Source organism: Crotalus tigris, unplaced genomic scaffold (genome assembly GCF_016545835.1).
Source record: "Crotalus tigris isolate CLP2741 ecotype Arizona unplaced genomic scaffold, ASM1654583v1 scf7180000017622.5263843, whole genome shotgun sequence".
Lineage (NCBI taxonomy): Eukaryota > Metazoa > Chordata > Lepidosauria > Squamata > Viperidae > Crotalus > Crotalus tigris.
This window is the reverse complement of record NW_024096517.1, coordinates 3,075,560-3,099,961: the sequence shown is the minus strand read 5'-3', so window position 1 is coordinate 3,099,961 and position 24,402 is coordinate 3,075,560. Positions and strand designations below refer to the sequence as shown.

The window sequence follows — 24,402 nt, the reverse complement described above, 5'->3', positions numbered from 1 at the left end:
AATCTGTTTAGTTCTTTGTGTGCAAAGATACCAAAATCATCACCTCAGAAAGAAATATTCTTCTATGTCAAAAGATTTCTCCTGCTACGAAAGACAGGTTAAGATACATCAGATTTGGCAAATAATCTAAATTGGTTTTGCAAATACAGTCAAGAATGATTTATTCAAGAAAGTTCAGGGCAGGACTGGGCTGGATAACATTGTTTTAGGCTGAAAATTTCTTGATTTTGGAATGATGTGCTAAAGAGTCAGTCTCCAATAATAATAATAATAATAATAAAATGGCGCCAGAATAGAAAACAAGGTTCATGTTTGATTAACATTCCTTTCAAACAAGATGAAATGTCTTTCATATCGTTTCCCATCCTTCTTAATAATTCCCTCCTTCTGTCCTGTGAAATATTTTGATTTGGAGAAACTTCTAGAGGGCCTTGGAGGCTGCAAGCAAAACTTGGAGTGGTGTGGGCAACCCCAGGCTTCAGTCTGCGTGACAATGTGTGTGTACCCAGTTTCTTGGACCAGCTTACTATTTGTAATCTGTAGGGTGATGATGCTCTCCTTTTGCACAAAATTAAAAGAGGACCCTAATTAAAAAAAAAATACAGCTGACCCAGCATTAACCTCACTGAAATGATCGGGAAACCCCTGAAACCAACCACAATAAATGTGTATTCACGCATTCCTTTTGATTTCAAGCTCTATTTGCTTGATTCCCTCTTGATACTAGGGCTGCAGGATCAGCTTAGGTCAAAGAGTCGTTTTTTTCTTTTTTCTTTTTATTTTAAAGCAAAAGGACCTAGCATGCTTGATGGAAAGCACCTCTAGTTTGGAAATGCCTCGTTGTGATTTTAAAGATTAAAACATAAGCCGTCCTTTGCCAGTTTTCTCTTCCAATTCTTGCCAGCCTGCCCTGAAATTGGTAATGTCTCCTCTTATCTCATTGGTTTCCGGTCACCTTTTCAAGGTAGCACTTAATCTGGATTCGTACCCTCCCCAAAAAGTAGACTATCCTGCTTATCTGCCCCCCCTTCACGTAGAGCCCCTTCACGTAGACCCTCCCCCGAGAATGGCAGAGCCCCGAAAAGAAACACTGAAGGGGATTCTGACGGCCAGGCATCCAAGCTTATTTAGGGTGTTGTCTCTCGCCCTGTTCCCATCGCATCTGAGCAAAGTTCCGGCCCTTTTTCCTAACCACCCAAGGATCACTTGATCATTTTTTCCCCCCTCTCTGGGAAGATTCGGGGAGGGGGCTGCAGGGAAGAGGCAGGGTGCTCGGGGACCTCATTTGAGGGGGGGGAGAGGAAAGGAGCCCGGGTCGCGCCGCTCCTGCTAAACAGGCTGGCTGCTCTTCTTCTCTTGGGATAAAAACCCGGCCAGGCTGGGCTTGTAGAACATCTCAGTGGGAAACCCGTCGTGAAATTGGGAAGGGTGGGGGGGAGGTGGGGGGGTGCTGAAAACGAGGAGACGGAAAAAAGAGACCCTGCCTCCCGCAACTGGCAAGGACGCCCGGAGGGAGGAGGAAGAGGATGGAGGGGGAAACACAGAGCCTGATGATGATGATGAAGAAGAAGGGGATGAGGATGGTGGTGATGGTGGTGGAGGCGGAAGGATGCTCGCCTTCTCCAACCCCAGCCGGCCTACCTGGGGGGGTTTCCCGGCGGGCAAGGGAAGACGCGGCAGCTGCTGCTGAGCCTGCCCGGATCGGCGCTCCCTCCGGGGGCCCCAGCAGCGTCCGGAGCCTGGCCAGGCGATGGCATCGCCCCGGGAAGGACGAAGCGGAGATGCCCAGCAGGTCGCTCGACGCTGCTGCTGGCCCCTGGCGGCGAGAGAGCTGCCGCGAGAGCCAACGGGCTGCACCCGGAGCCGGTCGGCGAGGAAGCGGCGGGAGGAGCAGCAGCAGGAGGAGGAGGTGGTGGTGGAAACGGCCCTTCTGCCGAGGCAGACAGCAAGCAGGGGGCGACCCCGGCGGGGGCGGCGGCTGGAGGGGGGAATCTGACCCCTGCCGCCGCGGGCGCTTCTCCTCCGGCGCGGACCGGCGGGGTTGCTCTGGAACCGGGGGCGCCGAGTGGGCAAAGTCGGGGCGTGCCGTTCCACGCGCGCCTCCTCCGGGCGAGACTACGCGCCTCCCACCCACCCACCCACCCACCCACTCAGCCTCCCGCCCTGCCCGGGCTGCTGGCTTTCAGGAGGGCGGTGTCGAGGGGGCGAGGGGAAGGAAGAGCACCCCCCCTCCAATCTCCTGCGGCGGCGGGGGTCCTGCTTGGAGCAAGGGAGGGGAATCAAAGGGGTGGGGAGCTTGGCTGGCTTGGGGTGGGGTGGGGGAGGGAGAGAGATGGGAGGTGGCAACTTTGGGTGCCCCCAAGGCGTTGCTGGAGGAAAATCTCCCCCCTCCTCCAAGCAGTTGCTGGAGGTGGTGGTGGTAGGTCCCCTCCCCACTGGTGGGCTGTGGGGGAGGAGGTTGGGTATCTCAATAGGGGCCCCCACCACTTTGGAATGGCCTCCCCACCCCACCCCATCCCAGGTTATTGATGGTCCTTTTGCCTCTTCTAGGCAAGCCAAATTGGTTAGGTGATATTTCATTTCTCGGCTCGGGCCGTGATTTATGGGTCCGTTTTTATCGCTCCCCGAAAATGGCAGATTGTACATGTGGGCAGATAAATAAAATGGACGTTGATAGCAGAGGAATTAACTGGGGGACCCCCCTGGGAATTTGATAATCAGATGGTAAGTTAGGAGACGGCACTAAGGATATAAAAGGAATAAACATGCCAAAAACTGATTTTGCTTCTGGCTTCTGGTTTTTATTCCATGATAAAAGCGAAGATCATGTTATTGAACTCATAACTTGGCTGGAAAATTATATGGACACTGAGCAGCACATTTTTTAAAAAATAAACTTTTATTTAAAAAAAACCAAACTATTGGCAGATGCAAAATGCAAGCTTTAAAAACTAGAACATAAAGCATCCCAAATTTAAATCTTAAGTGCTTGGCTGGTGGAAATTTTATGGGAATAGTCCCAATCAGTTACAACAGTGCCCCATTAATAGACTGGAGGAAAACCAGCAGCTAGAAAGAGTTGTGTTATCAATACTGTTAGGTGGAGAACCCTCTTGTTATTTAATTAAAGTTTAATTCAACCTATAACCCATTTATGATAAAAGAATATGTAAGGATGCTTGCAGATTAGATGCACGGAGCTCAAACAGCAGTTGAAACATGTAACTTGACATCCTTGGAGAGTTTTTCTCAATTGATTATGTGCCAAATCGGTCTCAACTCTTTGCAACCCAATAGATTTTGTCTGTGATATTCTGTACCTAACAGAACATCTTGAGAACTTCTAAGGGAGCACCCATGGTTGCTGTAACGGAGTCCATTCACCTTGTTGCTGGTTGTCTTCTCCTTCTCTTTCCATCCACTTTACCCAACATTAGGGCATTCTCCAGAGATATGTTTCTGAAGTAGGATAATTTGAGCTTGGTCCTTTATTCCTTGAGGGAGTACTCTAGCTGACTTTCTCCCAAAGTTGTCAGGAAATCAAGAAGAAATTAAGCAGATAAAAAAAACAAAAACCCGGAGAAGTATGGAGTCCTAAAAAATTTGGTGAGATGTCTTCAGCCCCAATATTTTGTAATTTTTGTTCATCTCTGGTCAAGGCAAATATGAATTCAAATGTAAATCAGAGTTTGCTCTTTCTTTGCTGTCAACTCTGCAAAATGTTTCATTGGGATGGAGGTAGATCATTGAAAATTTCCAATTACATCCTGTTTGAAAGCACTCTATATAGCATTTGAACAAGACAGGAAATGAAATTGGACGTGTCCGTGCATTTTGCTCAGAATTGGCTTGAATGGCAATTGAATCTCTCCCATCCTCTTTATTCAAATTTTTTTTCCATGGTCTTTTGGGCACCCCGCTGCCCAACGTCATCCATTTGACTTAAAAACCTGTTTAGAAATGCCTGTTCAATTTCCTGGACTTCAATTCTCTCCCGCAAACCTCTGTTTCGTCTCTCCCGCCTGCGGTAATGAACAAGAGGAACCACAGCAATCACAGAGAAGCACAATTATGTTTAAACCAATACGGTGAGCACCAACAAAGATAGGCAGAGGGCTGGAACTGCGGTCTTGTTCTCAGCAGGTCTCCGCAAAGGCTTCTTTCATTCAGAAAAGATGACTTGTGGGAAGCTGTGTGGTAGAGCCACTGAGGCTTGACAAGTAAAGCGTATTTATTTGTACCCTGTTATTGGTGGCTTTTCTTAACTTGGAAATGCCAACTCAAGCCTTTTACGCCACACATAATTATGACTTCTCCATGAATGTAGAAAATTAAATTTCTTGCAGGGAAGGCTGGCTTCTGGCCCGTGAGTTGGCAACCTCAAGCCTGTCAGCTGTTATTGGATAGCAGCAGCTGACCCTTTCCTATTGGCCAAGAGAGGACTTCTCGTAATTGGAGTTCCAACATTTGGATGGCCGCACATTAACCTGACATGTTATATATGCAGGATAACTTGTGCATGGAGGAACTTCAAAGGAAGAGACACATCCCAGAGCTAAGCTGACTACCTTATCTGCTATTTGTGAGAACTATCCACTTTTGGCTTTGAACACCAAGCTGGGTGAAAGCCAGGCTGTTACAAGAATTGCTGTCGGAGCTGGGAGCTCAAATTGCCTAAAGATGAAAGTGAATCACAAGATATAAAAAGAAACAATACTGAAAGTCAGACTAGGCTTGTTTTCAAAGTCTGATCTGGGGCCAGTTGGACGGAAGGGTGAGGAAGAAGCCAATAACTTTTAAGCCATTTTCTTGGTACACTGGATGTGAAAAATTAAAAGACCTCAGGAGACCAACCGCCCTCCGTCAAGCTTTGCTTTAAACCGTTCATTTCTCCAAATGGATCCTGCTGCACCTTTCTTAAATCAGGGATTCCTGATTTATTCATAGCACTAGGGATGCAGAGCAGAAACACAAGTAGGCCAGAATGAGCACAGCTGGAATACTCAGCAAGCCGTTTTACCATTCCAAGAGAAAAGGGGAGAAGCAATAGTTGGTCTATCAGGATTGAAAGAAAAGAAAATAATATTAAAGATTCAGTAACGTGATACTGTGTTAACAGATAATGGGAGCATTTGGAAATCCTTTCATAATTTTTATGCAAATTTGTACAAAAGTTAGGTATCTCTGGGAAAAAAAATGGAATATTTGAAAAAACAGAATTTACAGAAGTTTTCACAATCTCGGAAAAATATATGAGAAGCTCTACAATATTTGAAATATTAGAATTTATTAAAAAGGTCAAAATAGAGAAAGCACCAGGGCCTGTCAAAATAACAAGCTCATACTACAAATGTTAAGAAGGCCAACTTCTGCATCCGCTTAAAAGCACGATGAGTTCTATTTTGCAGGGATCTGCTGTGCCAGAATCTTGGAAAGAGGCTAATATTGCTTTATTGCCAAATTTAACTTGACTAAAATATTTACATCAATACTGGCTGATAGATTAAAGAAAATTTACAGGTCAATGTGGTTCTTACCGAAAGACATAATGTGAGAACTACATTGGATATAAGAATATCTACAACAACATAACAAGAAGCAAGCAGCACTGATTTTTTCTGACTGCAGAGAAAGCTTTTGACAACTTGGTCTTTTATGTTTACAGTTTTGGAATACATGGATTTGGGAGAGAATTTTATTCAAAGGATTAAATTAATATACATACCCTAGAACAGAGTTTTTCCACCTTCCTGGCTTTGTGGATTGGGGAGGGGGAAATGGATGGATCAGTGTGAGTAGCAGGCAAGTGGGGAGGTGTGTGCACATCCTCGCCCACCACTTCTGCATCCCAGTTACAAACGGCTCAAAGCCCGGTAGTAGATTGCGTCCGAGTGGTTGGGGACCCCTGCCCTAGAATGTGCATATTATTATTAATGGTATTGTTAACATAATTTGTTTCATTAAACCACGTAATGTACAGAAGACAACAAAACAAGGATATCCTCTCTCTCCTTTACTTTTTATTTTAGTTCTAGAGACACTAGACGGTGAGAAAATTATTGGTTTGAAAATTTAAAAAGAGGCTTACAAATTGAGGACCTTTGCTGATGATGTAGATTTGATTTTACAAAGCCTCGAAATACTATTGAACACTTAATGAGGAAATTGAAGACTTTGTGGCATTAGCTGGTTTAAAAGGAAATAAACAAAAAACAAAGACCTTGGTTAAGAATATGAGTACAGCAGACCAAGAAACTGATTTATATTTTTTTCAGAACGTCTTCGTACAAATGATGTCATTCCACAAATTACAACAGAATTTCATCCACCATGTGCAGTATTCAGAAAACCGAAATTCATAAAATTGAGGTTTCACTGTACAAACCAAAGCCAAACAATGTTTATTTTATATTACAGAGCATTTTATGCATAAATAAGTTCTATACAATTATTTACAGTTATCTACAAGTCTAAGACTGTTGTGTGGGCTTTGGGATTATCAATGAAAGATGATAATTTAGCTGTCCAAAGAATGGTCACAATTTCTGTCCAAAAGTGGTCAAACGCTGGAAAATCCTGAATGTTTGCAATAATGAATCGGGTTGCTCAAGTCCAAAACGAAGCAAAAAGTTAGCAACAGGAATTAGGCACGCTCTATTTCTTTCACGAGAGTTAAGTTTGTAGTCTCCAGACACAAAGATGAAAGATTTAATGTCACAAATATCAGCTGGGCAAATATCTTTGTGTGTGCTACTATTGTCACCAAGAGCTATCTGTACAGCTATCAGTACTGAGGCACTTCAGAAACAGGAGTCCATTAGAATCCAAGTTTAGCTTTGACAGGAGAAGGTGAGAAGAAATCCATTCACAAGAGTCAATCTTCAATACCCGATTAGTTGTCTGGTTTTGTTTGAGGAGGTCGAGCCGCACGCTTGATGCTGCTTTCAATGAAGACTTTCAAACCTTGTAACTCTTGGGCGTATAGATATTCCAAGTACCAGTCCCACCTCCTCCCCTGCAGATAAAGCATTAGAGTAGTTTACATCTCCAGGTAAAGAAATTCTCCTTTGCCATACTTTTTTTTTTTTTTTTAAAAAAACGACCCTGTAATTCCTTGCATCTGGGTGGAGTTGGGGTGACTGAATGGAGCTCAAGCATTTACTGGCTGGATGCCCTTCCTGACACCTACATGGAGTTAGCAGCAGACAATAACTCATTGCACCCAGAAAGAGAAAGATCTGCCTGCTACCTAGCATCAAATTCACAGCTTCCTGAACGTGAGGCGAAAGCACCACCTCTAGGCCCCACACCGCTCTTCTTTGCCATATAATATCCACTCATTTTCTGTGCAGCCTCTTAATTCACAGATCAATTTACTAAAGCAAGAGGCTAGAAGTGCTAATATTTTGTAACTCAAACCTAGCAGTGTGGAATCGTTTCACTGTACAGACTTGTTCTCAGAAGCACTGCCAAATTGGTTACAACACAGCAAACTTCCCAAGAAATTTAGTCGTTTTCAAAATGTATGACTTTTTACCTGAATTAGCCTGATATCTGGGATTTTGTGTTCTGATTGTTCCTGGAAAAAAAAAAAGGACAATGAAAAAAAATTAAATTGTTTCGTGAGCCTTGAGAAGATATTTAAGAAAATTATTGGTTAACACGGCTTAGAAACTACATCAAAAACTTGCCCTTTCGGAAAACATGATACTGCTGAAGGACAAAAGGTAGAACAATGATGCTTTTTGGGTTCTAAAAAAAATAAAATAAAGTATATCTATATCTCTAAGCCATGCCATGAAATTAGGATACGTGAATGCAAACCTGGCATTTTATAATGGCCCTATACAAGTTGGTTTGTATTAGAGTGATTTTAGAAAAACACCTGAGTCTCCTTGAGGTCAACATGAGGAACTTCAGTGAATCAAAATACAATACAATACAATACAATAAATCTAGGCCACTTACAGAACAGATAACTCTTACTGCTGCTAAGCAATTGCCATTCCACTATAAACTGAATTGTAATTGACTTAATTGCTAGGGACATTTAATTCTCTGCAATGGGCTTCTCACTATTTCTGTCTTCAGTAACGTTTCTCACCTTATTCTTCCATCTCTTTTCAAGGATATCTCTATTTCGTATTATAGTGATTTATTAAATAACCCATCCTATTGGTCATTTTCAGCTTAAGGCAATTTCTGTCTCTGTCAGAAAACTGAACGTGCCTACCAGGCACCGAAGCTAGCAATTGCCAGATCCCCCAAAAGGCAGCTTTGTCTTTAGCAATTGAAGAGGAATGCTCATTCATGACAAATCTGCTTTCACCAAAGCTTTTAGAAAGAAGGATCAAAATGTTAGTTTTCTATAGTGCTCCTAAGAGATAGGATCTCACTGCATAGCTCTGATGTATTATAGATACTATAGGGAGCTAGAAACACATCCTTTGACAGACATCTCATCAGGAATAAAAATAATGTTCTTCAGCAAAACAAAAAAATTATGCTGAGGTCTGCACTTCCTCAAGTATGTTGAACTCTTCAAAGGAAGTTGCTGTAGCTTGTTTTCTGGAGACGAGAGACTCCCTCAGTGGAGGTAAACCAACATTTGGGAATTTTTTTCCTACCATCTTTTCTCCCTAAAATTATAAAGGCTGGTCCTACACATTAAGAGCAGCTAGACTGATGAGAGATCACAATGCATGTCAGCATGTACAAATTAGCATAATTAATCTGTCTACATAAGAAAACAAGATGATAATGTTGATGCCTTGCCTAAAAATAATGCATGTTTCTATAAATATTAACCCTTAATTCTGTTTCTTATTACTTAGGAAAAAGAAATATGGATCTTGGAGGGAACCAGGGCACCTCCATGAAGAAATCTTCACAGCTTCTAAATTTCTTTAAGCATTGCCATAAAAGCTTAGCTTAAGAACTAGAAGTCTTTTTTTTTTTAAGGAATAAAGTTAGATTATTCAGAGTATGTATCATATTGGGCTTAGTCCCTAACTATAAATAGAATATTTGACAGCAAGAAAGCCCTTTTTTTTAAGTCCCAAAGAAAGAAAGTAAAATTAATAGGGTACTGGACAAAAGGAATCATGAAACCTATGTCTTAACCGGCCAATGTCTGCCAGTGAGCTTCTACAGCTGAGAGCTGAATCAAACTCTTTGTAGGAGATGGGTAGTTTAGAAATGTGATTATAAATATATAGATATACAGCTGTAGGGATGGATAGATAGATAAGGTAGATAGAGATATAGATAAATAGATGATAGATGACATAGATAGATAGATAGATAGATAGATAGATAGAATCTCAAATCATTCTTGAGAAGCAAATGCAAGCTTGAAATTTTAAAGCATAGTTGCAGCTTGACCACACTATGCCAATGAATAAAATATGACACAATGAAGACTAGTGAAGAACCCAGCAAAGGTTTGGGTGTATTCAGTAAAGAAAACCTGACAAAATAGGAAAGATGGTACTGAAAGATAAAACCTCCATTTACCTGCTGCACAAAGAGCATAGCGTAACCTGTAAAGGCAGGATGGTACACTATGTTCAAGGCCTTCCTGGATTCCCGCACCAAGGTCTTCTCCAGCACTTCGGGCTCCATATAAATCCCCTGAGGGTGGAGGTCTCTCTGGAAAACGTTTGAGGTCCACAGGCATCCGACCATGCTTGTTATATATTGGTTGTATTCTTGGCAAATCTCGTTGCTAAACTTGATCCTCAGTGATGGCTGAGAGGATCAAGGAAGACAAAGTTTGCAAATAGCTCTTAAACTCTTGCTAAAAGCAACAGCGTTTGCGTTACTTACAGAATAACAGACTCGGATCGTATGAAAAGGCAAAAAGGGAAAAGACAGAAATTGCTTTCTCAGGCAAAGCCAGAAAAAACCATGGCATCTTTGAACAGGTACAGTAAAACTTTTGGGAAAACAAATTTGAAAGGTAAGGCAGACAAAAGTTAATTACTATATTGTGGCAATGACATAGCAGGCATTGTGCCTTATTTTATTGTACCTTTGTAGCTTGTAGATATTGTTTAGCAGCTACCAAATTAGTTCGATACCTGAAATAGAAACAAAGAAGAGGATTTGAGTATTTTTTAACTCCAAACAGGACGGCTAAAATTCCAACCCATAAACGATGGCTAAGAAAGAAAGCTGATTTCTTGACTATTTGAATTGCTGGTCCCATTCCCAACATGTCAGGCATCAAGAAACCTTTCTTGTCCAGTTTTATGGAAATCACTGGTGTTTTTCCATGATTTCAGAATAGAAACCAGAAGATTAAAAATACAGGAGCCATTCAGGACAGTTCTTCTTTCCAACCAGCTGGATTTGGTACAGAATGCAAAATGGAATTTGAGAGCCCCTTTTAAAGCTCTGAAGCCATTCCGACTCTGGTAAGACAAATGCCAGAAGGCACACCGATCGTTTTTCACCGCAGGATCTATGTAAAGGAAGTCCTCAGCTTGCAACCATAATTGAGCCCAACAGTTTTTGTTGCTAAGCGAGAGTGTGTTAACTGGGTTTTTCCCCCATTTTAGACCTTGCTTGCCACAGTTGTTAAGTGAATCTGGCTTCCCCAGTGACAAACAAGTCACAAACAAGTGAATCTGGCTTCCCCAGTGACAAACAAGTCACAAACAGTGATCAGATAACCCCAGGACACTGCAGCCAGTCATAAATATGAACCAGTTGCCAAGCATCTGAATCATGTGACCCAGGGGGGGGGAAGAGTGCTGCAATGGCCATTAAGTGTGAAAAATGGTCATAAGTCACTTTTTTCAGTGCTGCTGTAACGGTCACTACCTGTGCTGTATAAGAAGACCATGAAACCCAACAGGCTATGCATCTAATGCAGAAGGCAGGACACAACTTCATCTGGAGGAATGACAGCACGTCGTTCAGTCGCTATAGAAACTGGAAATCCCTCCATAATAAGCTCCAAATACTCCTCCATGTAATGAATGTAATTTTCTTTATAACTCCCAGAATGCTTCTTTCCAGGTAGACTATCGGTGGCTTTTGAGAGGAGGAAAGCAACCTACAGAATCCTAACATGGTATTCAGCAGCTGGCGAGTTCTCAGATGCAAGTACTAGAAGCAAAACTGCTGAACAACAATCTTGTTAAGCCACAAGCCTTGTATAAAAACAAATCCAGATTCACCGTTGACCTCAATAACCCAGTTCTTTGCTGTCCACTTGCAAACAGGGCTTCGTGTCCCCAACTGACATCACTATGTTCTACACAATTACAAAATTCTTGGAATTTTGAGACTCACCTGTCCGTAAAATCATGTCAGATTTGACGGATATGATGCTTGTGGAGCACTATTTAATATTAAAAAAAATTACTCTAATTTCACAGAGACCGCTTACAAGCCCATATGAAATCGCTGTCTGAGACTATTCTGTCCCTTTAGTCACTCTTCGTGGGGAAAAAGCATGAAAGCCAGTAACCAAGGCAACAGTAGGTTTAAGAGAAATAAGTCATCAACTGGGAATTTATTTCTATAACTATCTTGTTTGTCAGATTTAAGCCCTGGCTTCTTGGCCAAAGGAAGCTGATCTTGGCACAATGCTAGCATTTTAGGGAAGGAAACAATGAGGCAATGAAAAGATATTTCTTCCTAATTCGACATAAAATAACAAGTGTAGGGGTCTCAGAGAACAATTCTCAAGCTAAGTCAACAGATTCTTTAAAAATCCAATATTTAAAATGCAAGCCAGGCACGTTGGCATTTGACCTCCGGCTCTGAAGTGCTTCTTTCATAGAAGGCCGAAGCAGAGCCTGTTTTTCTGTCTCATAGGCAATTTATGACGGTTGTCGTGTCCCGGGGTCACGTGGCCCCCCCTTTGCAACCTTCTGACAAGCAAAGTCAATGTGGAATCAGATTCACTTAACAACCGGGTTACTAACTTAACAACTGATTCACTTAACAAATGTGGCAAGAAAAATCATAAACATGGGGCAAAACTTAACGAATTTCTCACATAGCAACATAAATTTTGGGGGTCAATTGTGGTTGTAAGCTGAGGACTACCTGTACTGGCTTATCCAGAACCAAAGAGATTATGGTCCCCCAAATGGTTTGAAAGATAAAAATATGGGAATTATTCCTAGCGTAGGGAAGAGAAACAAAGGCCGTGTCAATACCTGAACATGATGTAGCACAGCTGATCCACTGAGACAGAATCCAAGCTAAGCAGTGCTGGGTAGAAAACTCCTGCAGGAGGGATCATAAGCAACGGGACCTGGTACGTCTGAAACATATCACATACCTAGAATAGGGAAGAGATTTCGGGGTTCAGTGTTCTGCTTTCAGTACAGCATTTACATATAAAAATTGAGAGAATATCATATCCTTGTCATCCACATATTCACACTGGGCTCTAATCAATGTGCAAAACGTAATGCAAATTTAGTATAGATAAAAAAAACCCACCATGGGGTAATGAGATTGGCTGCTACTATTGGACCTTCTCCTGTACAGAAACATTTGGAATTTTTTTCAACTATTTATTGGAGAAGACCGTTCCAGTTGGTGCTACTCAATAGTGCAAATCTTTTAGAACACTAGATACCAAATGTGTTAGGTTTTGAAATACTTCATTTGCTTGAAATTCAGTAAAGTCTTCAAATCATTATTGTTTGTAATAGTTTGAGTGTTATGTCTTAAATGTTGTTGAGTTGCTTTTACTGCTATCCTGAGCGGATTCATTTTTTTTGTTTAGGCTCCCTTGGCTGCAATCTTTCTGAAACTGGAGAAATATTGTTCTAAGAAAAAATTATGGGTTCTATATGAACAAAAGGGTTTGAATCCTTTAAATTCCTTCCTTCCTTCCTTCCTTCCTTCCTTCCTTCCTTCCTTCCTTCCTTCCTTCCTTCCTTCCTTCCTTCCTTCCTTCCTTTCCCTTCCCTTCCCTTCCCTTCCCTTCCCTTCCTTACCTACCTACCTGTATCCTACCTATTATTTCTACAAATAACTCAAGGCAGTGAACATATCCAACATATCTATTGGAATCTCCTCACCAATACTGTCAAAGTGCATTATCTATATGCTTGGAACAAAGCTATAGTGAGACTAGCTTACATACTATTTCATAGAAATCCAGAATGAAGTGCATTAAAAAAGCAGAGTTGTTCTCCAAGTGCAGGGCAATGGTTGAAAGCCGGCCAACGAACTGGATGAGTTCTGCCATAGAATTAACCAGGCTTGAAACAGAAGTATTCCTGCAGCAGAACGAGACACAAGCATGAACATTTACATTGGGAATAACTTCTGCGTATAAGGACTTTTTTTTCCAGCTTCCAGATGGAAATCATAGTGCAAAACAGGTGGGACCACTTTTTAAAAAGATGATACTTACAGGACATCTACACTTAACTCAGATGACACGTCTGGTTTCAAGGAATGCCAATTCAGCCAGTTTAGTAGCAGTTCCCTCAGGCTTTCAAGAACACTGCACTGTGGAGGAACAAGGACACAAAAAACACATATTGAATAGCTACAATTCAGTCTTAAGGACTGAAGGACTTAAGACTGAATAAGGAACTATGCTGGGCTATACTAATTTTATAGATAGATGATAGGGAGATAGACAGACCGCAGGCCTGAAAGAAAAAGAAAAAGAAAAAAGACAGCAATCAGAAGACAGTAGTGGAGCAAGAAATTTTTGCAAAGTCAACAAAATGATAAAAGCATGGCTACAGTAGATTTTTTTTTTTAAAAAAGGGATTTTTAAGTTAAATGATATTGGATTTGTATTTTTGCTGTTTTTATGGGCAATGTGTTCCCGTTTCTCTTTTTCCCCTAAACCTTGATTCTACCTCATTGCACAAATGTATGCAAGAGAAAACTGCACGCTTCTTTTGGCATAAGTAGCCATAAGTTATTCAGTGAACCCAAATATTGCTTCCTGCAGCTTGGATAAAAATTGTTAACATTTTGGAAGAATGATAGTCGGCAGATGGCACATTCCTTAGCACAGCATAAATCACGTTTGTTGTGTCAAAACATCTATTCAGAGGCCCCTTCATTTACCTTAAAATAAAGAGAGGAGGTGAAAAACAGCTGCATCAACGGCTGGCAGAGATAAGCTTTCATTTCTGAAAGTGAAAAAGCAAAGAGTGGTTTTGAAGGCAGCCGCTCTCAACTGCGGAAGAGGGGAAGATGGGCTGGGTCTGCATCGCATACCTGAGAAGGTGCTGAGGGGGATCCAACTGATCATCTGCAGGACTTGTGACCGACAGACGCAACCATCCCAGAAGGGCAGGCTTCGGTACAAAAATTCTTCACAAGATGAGAAGCCCTCCTGAAAAGCACAAACTCCCATCAAGGAAACCCAGATTGTCTTCCAAATAAGTTCTCCTACTCTCTCCTGGGCAGCCGATTCTTAATTGTCCGTACTGGGACAAGACATCAACGGCATCCAGGGAAGGAGACATGGAGATGATTCATCTCTGGTATCTCTCATGATACCTCAACCTTATGGTGAGGAATAATCTCACCCAGAGGCTTCCTGTGGATTTTAAATAGGAGTGGAGAGAGTACCAAATCCCGCAGAACCCCGCATAATAGGGATAGAGGGTGGGACGTCTCACGCCCAACTAACACTGACTGGTACTGTGGAGTCTCAGCTGATGTCACACCTAAAATCTAGCTGGGCATATTTCCAATAGAAGAACCCTCCCTTTGAACCCAGTCAGGTCAGCCCTCTCATTTGTGATTAGATCACAGATAAAGGAGCCTTTATTAAGGACATAAGGACCGCCAGATCAGGGAAAAGGGCTGAGACTTGGGGGCTGGAATGCAGAACTAGTATGAGAGACCTGGTCTGCCTTCACTACAAGCGGCTTGCCCTCAGTCTCCCACCATACATTCCCACTTCCATCATAATCTTCCCCAGTGCCCCCAACCATGCTGAGGTCTCTGCGTGCCCCACTCTATGCCCTCTGGTTCCGTGAATAGGGAATCCTGACATTCCAATACACACTCCGGTGACGCAAGGGCAAAAATATTCTTTTGGGAAAGATAATAGGCATAAAGGCATAAAACTAACCTGCAAGAAGCATTCCGCTTCCAAAATTGTGTCCAAGAATTCTTTGAATTCCAATTCATATTTCTGGTTTTCAATCTTAATCCAAGGGCATTCTGCATTATAAATAAGAAACAGGGAAAAAAATTGTCTGAATAGAATCCTTTCTTCTTCCTTGCCTCTCCGAGAAATAATAAGCCCTTACGTGTGCAAGCAACAGTATGTGTTTTTAGCATATAGGTAGTCCTTGACTTACAACCACAATCCAGCCCAACATTTCCACTGCTCAGCAAAACACTTGTTAAGTGAGTTTTGCCCCATTTTACGACCTTTCTTGCCACAGTTAAGTGAATCGCTACAATTTTTAAGTTAGTAACTTGGTTGTTAATCGAATCTGCTTTCCCCCTTGACTTTGCTTGTCAGAAGGTTGCCAAAGATAATCACGTGACCCAGGGACACTACAACGGTCATAAATATGAGTCAGTTGCCAAGCGGCTGAATTTTGATCACATGGATGCTGCAATGGTCGTAAGCGTGAAGAAAGGTCGCCCGTCACTTTTCTCATTGCTGTTGTAACTTCAAACAGTCACTACAGGGATAGCTGTATGTCAGGTTTAATAATTTAATAGCTAAACAGCTTATGTAATGATGTAATGCAATGTAAGGTGGATAATGCAATAACAGGAATGACTCAGCAGGTGTGTGTATATCCCTTTAAGAGCCTGAGTATAAAAGGGAAGGCTTTTGCTGCTGTGTTCTCTCGTCCGTTTGACTGCTGTAATTGCAGTGCATTGGATGACTACTTCTTATTGATTTTCACTTAGATGGCACAAATCACAAATTTGAGTCCCCCTACCTTCTCTGAATGTTTGGCCCAGCCAATAGTACATCCTCTGGTAAACGACATCATCCGTGACACAGTTAATGTAGTTGAGTAACACTCGATTTCCTAATACCGAGCCTATTTGGGAAGGAAGCTATCAAAGCAATCAGGAGAAGACATTGTCAACTAACATGTACTGTAACAGTGTTGAGCTACTGCTTCTTTGTTTCTTAATCAATTTTTAAACAAACACTCAGAAGCTGCTTTAATTGCTACAGTAACAATGGTATTTACTCCTTCAGTTTTGTTTAGAAAACATTTCCCCCTCTGGCTTGAGTTAAAAAAGAAAACTGCCCAGAATACACATCAAAATGATCAAGAGTGTACAATAATCCTTAATACGAGTTCATGTTTTTACAATACATTGTAACTATCGTGTACTTTTATGTTTTTCAAAAACTGTGATCCATTTTAGACTTATTTGATGGGCATTAGATTAGCCAGGCATTTATTATTACAGCCTATTATAACAAGCTTCAGGGGGCTAAGCCAAGCCCTTGCGCTCCCCTCCCCTCTGCTCACTTTGATGTCAGCCACTTACTTCTAAATATTGCATGTTCTCCAAAAGCTGGGAGAAGTTCTGCAGATGCTGCACGGGGAAGGATTCAGGATGACTATTGAAATTGATACGTTTGGCCTTTGAACTCTGAGCCGAGTAAGTAGAGTTCTTGTTATACGCAGGTATCATCAATTGTGGATTCCATTTCTACAAAAGAGCAAAAATCCAACCCTAGCAATTCATAGATATAATTCTATTGTGATGTTATAGTATTACTCTTTCCTAAATATGATTTCCTTAATGGATCGTCTCCATCCTTATAAATACACACAGCTATATTCAATATGGAAATTCAAGGTAGAACCAAATCAGAGGAGAGAAACATCCAGAGCCTTTGCATACTCAATTGAATTAGTTAAATTAGAAGAAATCAATCAAGAAAATTAAATGATATGAAACCCCCTCCCCCTAATATCTATGTAGAGGTTAAAAGATGAGAATGAGAAAAAAAGATGAAGCATTAAGAAATGAGTTACTATTGTAATGGAACATGGTTGACAAACAATAAATTGATCATGAATTATAAACAGGAACAATCTAAGGAATAGCCTAGAAGGCATTGACTGCCAATACAGCCAAAAATGTCAATGAAAAATTGACACACAATCACAAACTAGGAACTGCATTTAAACAATCTAAAGGAACTTACTTTCTTTGGGGGCTGAAATACTAAAACTGGTTGAGATGTTGGCGAAAGGCCAGAAATCCGTTGCTTTATGTTATTAATTGCATTTTTCCACAGGTTTTCTGTATTCTTAAATCGCATCTGGGAAGAGGTGAAAGTGAAAGTTGCCTTCATCCAAGATTAAAAAGAGCATGATAAACAGCATGTATCTATGTATATGTCTATGTGTGTGTGTATTCACATGTGGAATTAAAGACACACGCAAGCTTTCCTTTTCAAAATGTTTAGATTGGTAAAACAAAGAGTTTGCTGAGCAGAAGACCATTCAATACCATTCAATGATTATTATTTTCATTAAAGTCATACACACACACACACACACACACGCATATATATATATATATATATACATACACACACATTTTCTGCCTGTTTTCCACAGGGTATTTGTAAGTCACAACTCGCGGAGCCTGGCTAGATGTTTATCTAGACCAGGGGTCTTCAAACTTGGCCCTTTTATGAATTGTGGACTTCAACTCCCAGAATTCCTCAGCCTGGTTGAAGAATTCTGGGAGTTGAAGTCCACAAGTCATAAAAGGGCCAAGTTTGAAGACCTCTCATATAAAGACATGAGATTATTTCAGAAAGGATTGTACAGGAAGAATCTTCATCTTCTGTTTCAAAGTTTGCTCACTCCTCTGGCCTACAGGTTATAACTACACACACATGCACACCAAATATTCCTTCTTGCAATCATAAAGAATGTAGGAACGTGGGGTGGTCCTCTCACAGAGAAAGCAAAGAACAGCCTCCAATTCAGTCATCATTTCCCTCACCGTTTTGCTTTGGAACAAATCTGAAGACACCATGCTTGGAGCAAAGCTTTTATACATTAAGAGAAGAGCCTGCAATGGAGCTTCTGATCCCTGAGTAAAAATAGGAACAATAACAAAGTCCAAAGTTAAGTGCTGGGAAAGAATGAAACTAAAGCCCTCTTATTATAACCTACAAATGTAGGAAGCTGAGGATTATTCTAAATCCTGATCTGTAAGAGTAGTAGTGAAAAGAGAAGTAGAATCTAATGAAGTGGTCTCTAGTGACATAAACCCCTGGTGTGCACCTTCTCATTTATGGATTAAACACACAGGACATTGTTGCTTGCAGAGCAAAGACTGCATTACTTCTCAAGCAAACTCTTCATCAGCAATTAGAACATTAGATCCTTTTATACTGTTATATTACATTTCTTAAAATGTAACTTGCTAGTCATGTAATGATAGACAATGGATGTTCCTGACTTTAACATATCAATAGTTTTAACTAGATTTTTAAATATGTGTGTGTGTGTGTGTGTGTGTGTGTGTGTGTGTGTTTGGTATTGGTATATATATATATTTAAAAATCAGCTTAAGAAATGAAAACTGGGATAAAAAGTGGAAATAAATAAATACTGGATACTGATTAGCTTTTACAATGTACAAAAGCTACCCTGTCGCAAACGTGAGATTTAAATTTTATAAATTGTAATTCACATGACATTAATTTCAAATAACTTACCATCTTGGTTCTTAGATCCAAGAGTCGTCGGACGCGGAAAGGTTTTACTAGAAAGATAAACATTGTCTAATTATTTGATGTTTTAAGAATTTATATTCTGGCCTTGATGAAGCTAGATATAAAAAGGAAAAGGAACTTTTATTCTAAGATAAGAACATACTAGATTTGAGCTAGAATAGCATATACAAGCAAAATTGACTACCTTCTTTATTTTCTGTGTTATAATCTTGTAATTTAGAGCACAAAAGATTTGAACACTGTTTCTTCTAAAAACAACAAAAAACTCTATTGCAGGTAATTCAAGTCAACCGAATAGATTAGCAATGAAAAATAAAAAAAAATAATACCTATATTATTTGAAAGCCTTTAAGGAAGAAAATAAGAAAAAAAAATACTTTCTTTTGAAAGCACATTACGCATTCTGATTCCAATTATCATCTCACCATTTTGTCTTCTGGTCAGCAAATATAGCAGATGGCAGATAAAGGGGCACTACAGAAAAAAAATATTAAAGAAATGCATAATTGGACACAGTCTATGCTTTACACTTCTCCAAAACAATGTAAAGAGTTAGCATTTCTTTTAAAACTTAGGACACATTAGTGGCATTATATTGGACAATTTGACTTTCAGTATCTTAAAAACATCAGATTCAGGATTGCAGCAAGCGCTAAACCCCACGACTGGGCTAGCACTGTAAAAGCAGACAGGGTTGGCCCAATCTGGGAGTGATTTTAGGAGTTTCAGGAACTGAAATGGGAAATGTAAACATCTGCAATTCTTTAAATGCCTATTCACTCCTTGCTGTTCCTCCCAATGGGAAAAGGACACATGTTTTTAGCTCTTCTCACTCTGAGACACAAAAAGCATGGCTGCATGCAGCATGTGGCCCCAGGTGGTATTTTTGTGCCTTACAAAAAACCTTTCTAATCTACCTAATTATGCTCCTTTTCCATCAACCAAGGACCAAATCTTTGATTACAACCCAAGTAAGGAGTTAGGCATTACATAGTTCTTTGGATTCCAAGGCAAAAAGTTTGTTGGCATATCAACATAGAAACAGTCTAAAACTCCTTAAAGCTACAGTGTCTTTTAAAGAGCCGCAGATTGTGTTACATTCTTCCTTTGAAGCATTTTTGAATCTGAAACGCTGCTCATCCCTATTACACAATATCCAGGAAATCTTTTTTTTTTTAAAAAAACATATTAATTTCTATCTTACCAATTTTTCATCCTGTAAGAAGTTGAAGAAGAACCCATAGAGTGCATTAACCTTTTCTTTATGATCAATGAAATCATACATTGCAATTAACCATTTTAAGAAAAGAACCTAATGGGAAGAGAACAGGAACTGGTCAGTTCATACAAATACGGTTCATAGTATAAGTAATTAAGAGTTCAAAGCAGAAAGATATAAAAGAACTGTAGACGTCAACAGAATACACTATACTAGTGAAAATATTATTACGATCCAAGATATCAGTACACGCTTCCCAAGTTACCTGAGTATTGCGAGAACATTTGCCAACACAAAGTAATGAAACAGCTGAAACAATTGAATCCTCTGTTATTGCTGAAATGGGAATCAGGCTCTTCAACAGTCGAATGTTTATCACTTCAGCTGGAAGAGATTAATTTTTTATAAGGGTTAAGTACTGAAACGCCCAAGAAACACAAGGAGAAAGATATAGATATATATTTACCAAACTTGCCGCTGAGTGCTATACTCAGCAAGGCATCAATTTCTTCTGGAGTCAAGCCTCTTTCTTGGGCAATCTTTTCCACTCTTAATAAGTGTTTCTGCAAAGCTTCATTCTTCAGGGTAGTACGATCTTTAACTAGGAAAAAAAAATCAAAACATGAAAGTAAGTGCAATTCTCATGAGTAGCAAGCATCTCACAGGAGAATCTGCCCACTTGCTTATTTCACCATCAGTTTCACCCTCCAAAAATATTTATTCATTTAATTCAATTTTGAGCCCACCCAAGTCTTTATTGACTCTTGGCAATTTAGAAGAGAAAAATAACACATATAGAAAAAGTCACAATTGACTGGAAATTTAACTCAATACCAATTAAAAAGAAACACCAAAATATTTCCTACAAAATGAACCTTCATTAGAAAATGTATCGCTTGCAAAAAGATATGTTGTTTACCTGGAAAAGTGTTAATATATACTATGATCAATATGATCGATAAAGAATATCTCACAGTGATTTCAACCATTGAAAGAGGCCTTTATTGAGTGAACATTAAAACTTACGCTATCCATCTATTCTAATAAAAAGTATAAATACATATACTATAAAGGTTTTTTTTAAAACAAATGTATTTACATTCTTATGTGTGCTGCCAAACCAAGTATTTGAAAACAGCCACAATCAGACACAAACATCATAGTGCTAATCCAAGATAGATATTTTATCATTTTACAGTTTTAAATAAAGCATCCAATTTAAAATTAATTAAAATATTTAACCATTAAGTTAAGATGTACACAGTAGAATTGTGTTCTGTTGAAAATAATGCACTGCTGAAAGGCAGTAATGAAATTCAGGTACACTATCAGATTTATAGTAGCCTTTTTTGATCCAGGGAGACACTTGCAGATCTGCTTTAGACATTTACTTTGTTTTAGAGCATTAAACACTTAGCCCTGCTTTTATTCTTACTTTTTCTCAAGAAGATCAGTGCTTCTTCAAAAGGATCCTGGGTGGGGTCTTCATTAGAAGATATTTTATGGTCTTTATGTTCTTGGGTACTTTTGCTGCCATTTGCTACCCAGGTGGATATATCAGTTTGTTTACTAGAAGTAACTGGTAAATTCTGCTTTTGCTTTTTAGCAACTACTCTCTTCATCCTTTTCAATTCCAAACATAGAAATGCAAATAGGACCGATTATTTTCATTTGCCAGAAATAACGCTGTGTCCAACCATGTTAAACTGGGGCATCCACACTGAAAGAACTACCTGGAAAAGACAGAAAGCCATTTTAAGTAGAATATAAACTCACAAAAAAGATATGATTAAACTAAACTATAAGAATGCATTCCTAAGCAAACTAAAAACAAAACAACTGGAGATAAAAAAGGTTTTTCCTTTTTAGAGAGTCTGAAGTTATGTTTACTGGTATATATTAATATTGGTACTATTGTTATAAAATCAGTCCATATTTATAAACAATTCTATTATAGTATCAATCTTAGTAGTGTAGTTACCTACAATTACCCTTATTCCCAGGAGGGGTATTATGGTAACTTTAGTTACAATATATCTTCTATTCATACAATTTATAAACAACTCCGTTTTTCAGAGGCTCTGAGCAGTTTAAAGTATTATAAAAAAAATTAAAAACAATGCTCACAAGAGGATCAATTATTTTTATAGGTACAGACACAAATGATCTATATATTTAACATATGACAGCATTAACAACTACAAGTTCATTGCCAAACACAGCTAAATATACCCAAAGGTAGATTTTATTAACTAGAAGATGGGCACTATTATTGGCAGGGAAATATAAAATAAATAAATAAATAAAAATGATCCCACCAGGGACTTTTTAAATCTCCTCCTGCTAATGCTGAATCCCAGCTCCTTTCATCTCCACAGGCAGGTTACTGCTTTTCACTGCTTGCCTTTGACTGATCTTTAAAGGAAAAGGAATGTAAACAAAATCTGCAATCTATCTGCTTTTTTAGCCAGCAACTAATAAAGGTCAATTCTGGGGCCACAGATATTTTTTTTTATTTTAATTCAGTACTCTCCACTACTGTCAGTGGCAAATGTATCTCCCTTCCCGGTCAAGTTTGCATTTTTAACAACAACACGACAGAGTCGGAAGAGACCTTGGAGGTCATCTAGTCCAACCCCCTGCTCAGGCAGAAAACCCTATACCACAGTCAGACAAATGGCTGTCCAACCTCTTCTTAAAAACTTCCCGTGTTGGAGCATTCACAACTTCGGGAGGCAGGTTTGTTCCGCATACTTGCAAACGCACTCAAGGATTTCCAGAATAGGCACCTTGTTGTTTAAGGCAATCCAAAGCAGAAACGTAACTTTGATGAACAGCAAAACAAGCCTTTCCGAACCTCATAAACAAGACCCGGAGGCCAGGCTATCCATCACCTTGTTTAAAATGCTAAATCTGGGAGCTGAACAGGCCAAGGCGAGGATTGGATGATGGGAGTTGTAGTACACACACTGCCTAGAGAAGGCACCGGGTTGGGAGAGGCCCTTTCACCTTGCAAAGGTGTGGGTCTATACCTATGTTGTACATAGTATGTATATATATATATATAAAACCCGAACAACCAAAGACCTATACACATACACATACACATACACACACACACACACACACACACACACACACACACACACACACGTCTCATAAATAAATAAATAAAATATATATACATTGCTTACTGGTGTACACCGCCTGGAGAGTGCTCGCACTTAAAGCAGTATATAAGTCTCATAAATAAATAAATAAATTTAGGTGTGCATCATGTGTTTCACTTTGACAGCGGGCAACTAAATTTCATGTTTGATGTGTGTCCTTGTGCTCACAGTAAAAAAATGACAATAAAGGTTATTTAGGGGAGAAGGGGGGAGAAGGGGGGCTGGGCTGCCCTCCAGGCACCTTCCTCGTATTATTTTTCATTTAAGAGTCCGGTGTGGCCGAGTTTAAAGGACTCCCCCCCCCAAACCAGAAACAAAGCAATCGAGCCCATTGTCCACTCTGGTGTTGAGCCCAGCCCCAAAGCCGGCTCAGGCCTTGTAGCTGCCCCCGGGCAGAGTGTCGGGCCGGCGTTACCTGGGCGCAGGAGGGTATGCGAGGCCCCGGGTGTCGTCTGAAGGCAGGGAACCCACCTGGCAGAAGACACGTCAGTTCAGACAACCCCGGGCAGGATCCCGGGTGCAGAAGCCCTCGGGGCGCCTCTTCACCCGGCCCTCCCGAGACCAGCCAGTCGTCCCGCCGTTTGGAGATCGCCGTTTCCCCGCTTCCTCCTTCTGCCCCACCTCGACCAGCTCCGATTTCCGCCCCCGGCGCGAGCCGCCTCAGGGCCTACCTGGGCCGCTTCGCTGTCACAACAACCGCCGCGATCAATTTCTCTCTTTAACCGCCGCCCGTTCAAATTTCCTTTTGCCCCGCCCACGCGCAGGCGCACCTCCTCGTCCGGCCGCCAGAAAGGTCCAAAGGCCCTTTCCCATTGGTTAGACGGCTCCTACCGTCGGCCCGAGCGTCGCTGATTCGCCGGGAGCACGCGCAGGCGCGCTTTCTCTCGCTTTGACTAAATTTGAGACGCTGGGTTAAGGAGGATGAGGTCATCCGAGCCTTGGGAGCGGAAAGCCGGGCGGAACCTGAAAGGGAGGTGCGCATGCGCGCCCGTTGGAGTAGTGACTCCAAGCCGGGATAACTGCAAAATTGGTTTTGTAGCTGTTGGACGTGCTTTTGCTACGATTATGGGTCAGCGGTAACTGCTGCTTTGAATTCTTCCGCGACTTTCATAATGGTGGCTTCTAAATAACCTTATTTTCGATTTTTTTTCAAGTATAGGTCCATCTCGGCTTGCAACCATTTATTTAATGACGGCTCAAAGTTACAAAGGCACTGAAAAAAAGAGATTTTTGTCAGTTTTTCATACTTACGACCATTGCAGCATCCCCAAGGTCACATGATCAAAATTCAGCCGCTTGGCCACGGACTCATA

General features: G+C 40.6%; 2 protein-coding genes across 8 annotated transcripts in view; both read right to left on the bottom strand.

Annotated features, from left to right (window-relative positions):
• The window catches only part of DRP2 (dystrophin related protein 2), a 35,815-nt gene extending 33,712 nt beyond the window's left edge, over nucleotides 1-2,103 (bottom strand). For all 3 annotated transcript variants that reach the window (XM_039330552.1, XM_039330562.1, XM_039330570.1), the window contains exon 1: nucleotides 1,642-2,103. The gene's annotated coding sequence lies outside the window, so the exon portion shown is untranslated. The remainder of the gene's footprint in view (nucleotides 1-1,641) is intronic.
• Nucleotides 2,104-5,658: 3,555 nt separating this feature from the next.
• On the bottom strand, nucleotides 5,659-23,866 carry CENPI (centromere protein I). 5 transcript variants are annotated; one of them, XM_039330521.1, is made up of 22 exons: nucleotides 23,761-23,823; nucleotides 22,238-22,334; nucleotides 21,355-21,652; nucleotides 20,386-20,520; nucleotides 20,185-20,303; nucleotides 19,905-20,012; nucleotides 19,126-19,174; nucleotides 18,683-18,729; nucleotides 17,962-18,051; nucleotides 17,150-17,266; nucleotides 16,483-16,647; nucleotides 15,915-16,035; nucleotides 15,083-15,174; nucleotides 14,218-14,335; nucleotides 14,065-14,129; nucleotides 13,391-13,488; nucleotides 13,118-13,253; nucleotides 12,177-12,301; nucleotides 10,034-10,082; nucleotides 9,517-9,750; nucleotides 7,538-7,579; nucleotides 5,659-7,015 (listed from the first exon to the last, which is right to left on the bottom strand). In XM_039330521.1, exons 3-22 carry the CDS (start codon nucleotides 21,539-21,541, stop codon nucleotides 6,893-6,895), a joined length of 2,220 nt encoding a protein of 739 aa, XP_039186455.1. In that variant the 5' UTR covers nucleotides 21,542-21,652; nucleotides 22,238-22,334; nucleotides 23,761-23,823; the 3' UTR covers nucleotides 5,659-6,892. The 5 variants fall into 5 exon arrangements, with proteins under 5 accessions (XP_039186455.1, XP_039186475.1, XP_039186445.1 ...); XM_039330541.1 differs by lacking the exon at nucleotides 23,761-23,823 and adding an exon at nucleotides 23,505-23,531 and having other exon boundaries at nucleotides 21,355-21,648; XM_039330511.1 differs by lacking the exon at nucleotides 22,238-22,334 and having other exon boundaries at nucleotides 23,761-23,866.
• Between the last annotated feature and the right edge of the window lie 536 nt (nucleotides 23,867-24,402).